Source organism: Cryptomeria japonica, chromosome 6 (genome assembly GCF_030272615.1).
Source record: "Cryptomeria japonica chromosome 6, Sugi_1.0, whole genome shotgun sequence".
NCBI classification, from domain to species: Eukaryota; Viridiplantae; Streptophyta; class Pinopsida; order Cupressales; family Cupressaceae; genus Cryptomeria; species Cryptomeria japonica.
In genome coordinates, this window is record NC_081410.1 from 13,195,739 (window position 1) to 13,196,927 (window position 1,189).

At 42.8% G+C, this 1,189-nt stretch overlaps 1 protein-coding gene across 1 annotated transcript; it reads right to left on the minus strand.

Moving 5' to 3' along the window:
- Positions 1 to 266: 266 nt before the first annotated feature.
- LOC131876468 (uncharacterized) lies at positions 267 to 842 on the minus strand. The gene is made up of 2 exons (XM_059221880.1): positions 465 to 842; positions 267 to 377 (listed from the first exon to the last, which is right to left on the minus strand). The coding sequence occupies exons 1-2, from the start codon at positions 840 to 842 to the stop codon at positions 267 to 269; spliced, it is 489 nt and encodes a 162-aa protein (XP_059077863.1).
- Positions 843 to 1,189: the final 347 nt, after the last annotated feature.

Consider the following 1,189-nt stretch of genomic DNA (forward strand, 5'->3'; position numbering starts at 1 on the left):
AGATTAGGGATTTCCTTAGCAGACGTCGCAGCAGCTTTCTTCACACTTGCCCTAGTTCTCTTTGCCGCTCCACCAGGCATAGCTTCCCCGCTCCCAGTCTCGATAGCATCTTCATCAATTTCGAGGTCCACCATCGGTTTGGGAGAGATGGAGTTTTCAAGGACCTTAGAAATATCCTCTAGGTTCTTTGTAAAAGCAGACAACATATTCGGGATCATTCCCAACAGGTTTTTCATTACCACTTTACCTTCTTCCAGATAGTCAATCTAAGTTGCCATCTTTTTAGCTTTTTCCTCCATGTCCTGCTTCCAATGCTTCTGGTTCCTGTCGTCTTCCTTCCTTTTCTCATCCATCTGCTTCCCATGTTTTTCCAAATTCTTTAAAAATTCATATGTCCATCTGTCAAAACCCAATCTAGCCTCAGTAAGGTTTTTGAGGTTATCCAGGAATAACCCTTCTCTGACACACTCCTTATACTTACTCAGACTATCCTTAGCCGTTTCCTTCTCAGGTTCCTTATTCTTCACCCTCTCAGAATTCATATCTTTTTCCTCATTATCCTTATCATCCTTATCTACCATAGGTTGGCTGTTGTCATTGCCTAAGCTAGCACTGTGAATTGGACTATCTTGGTCGCACACATCCTTAGCTTCATCTTCCTCTGCACCCACGTCCTCATCTTTCCAACTTTCCTCACCTCCTGAATCGTTTGTTTCCATTTCACTGTCATCTTTTCTATTTTCCTCTATGTCATTCTTGTCATCTTGGGTTTTCATCCCAGTGGCGCTCTTTCTTTTTTTGCTCTGAATAGACTCTTCCTTGCTGGGTCTGCCTTCCTCCATCTTTCTCTTGCCTTTCCCTGGAGAAGCAGACAACCTCTTGTTTTCCTAAATGGCAAGGATTTTGCAGTGCTCATAAATGAGCAGAATGAGGCTACAGTGAAGCACCGGGTTCGAGGGATTCTTGTTGTGTTTGTTGAGAGACCTCAATAAGGACTTGAAGAGATATTAGGGCAGGGAAACCCTTTTCTCATGCCTGAAGTGGTTTAATAGCACAAAGTGATATGTATGAGCCCTATTAAAATGACCCTCAACTGTTATGTATTCCATGATAGCATTCAACACCCAGGCCCAAATTTTCTTGATGTTGGAGGCATCATAATAACCCCCCGTAGCTTTACCAATTTTAG

Coding starts and splice junctions, on each gene's coding strand:
- LOC131876468 (XM_059221880.1), bottom strand. CDS start 842: ATGGAGGAAGGCAGACCCAGCAAGGAAGAGTCTATTCAGAGCAAAAAA. Junction 378..464: donor TGAGTAAGTATAAGGAGTGT/GTCAGAGAAGGG, acceptor GAATTTTTAAAG/AATTTGGAAAAACATGGGAA.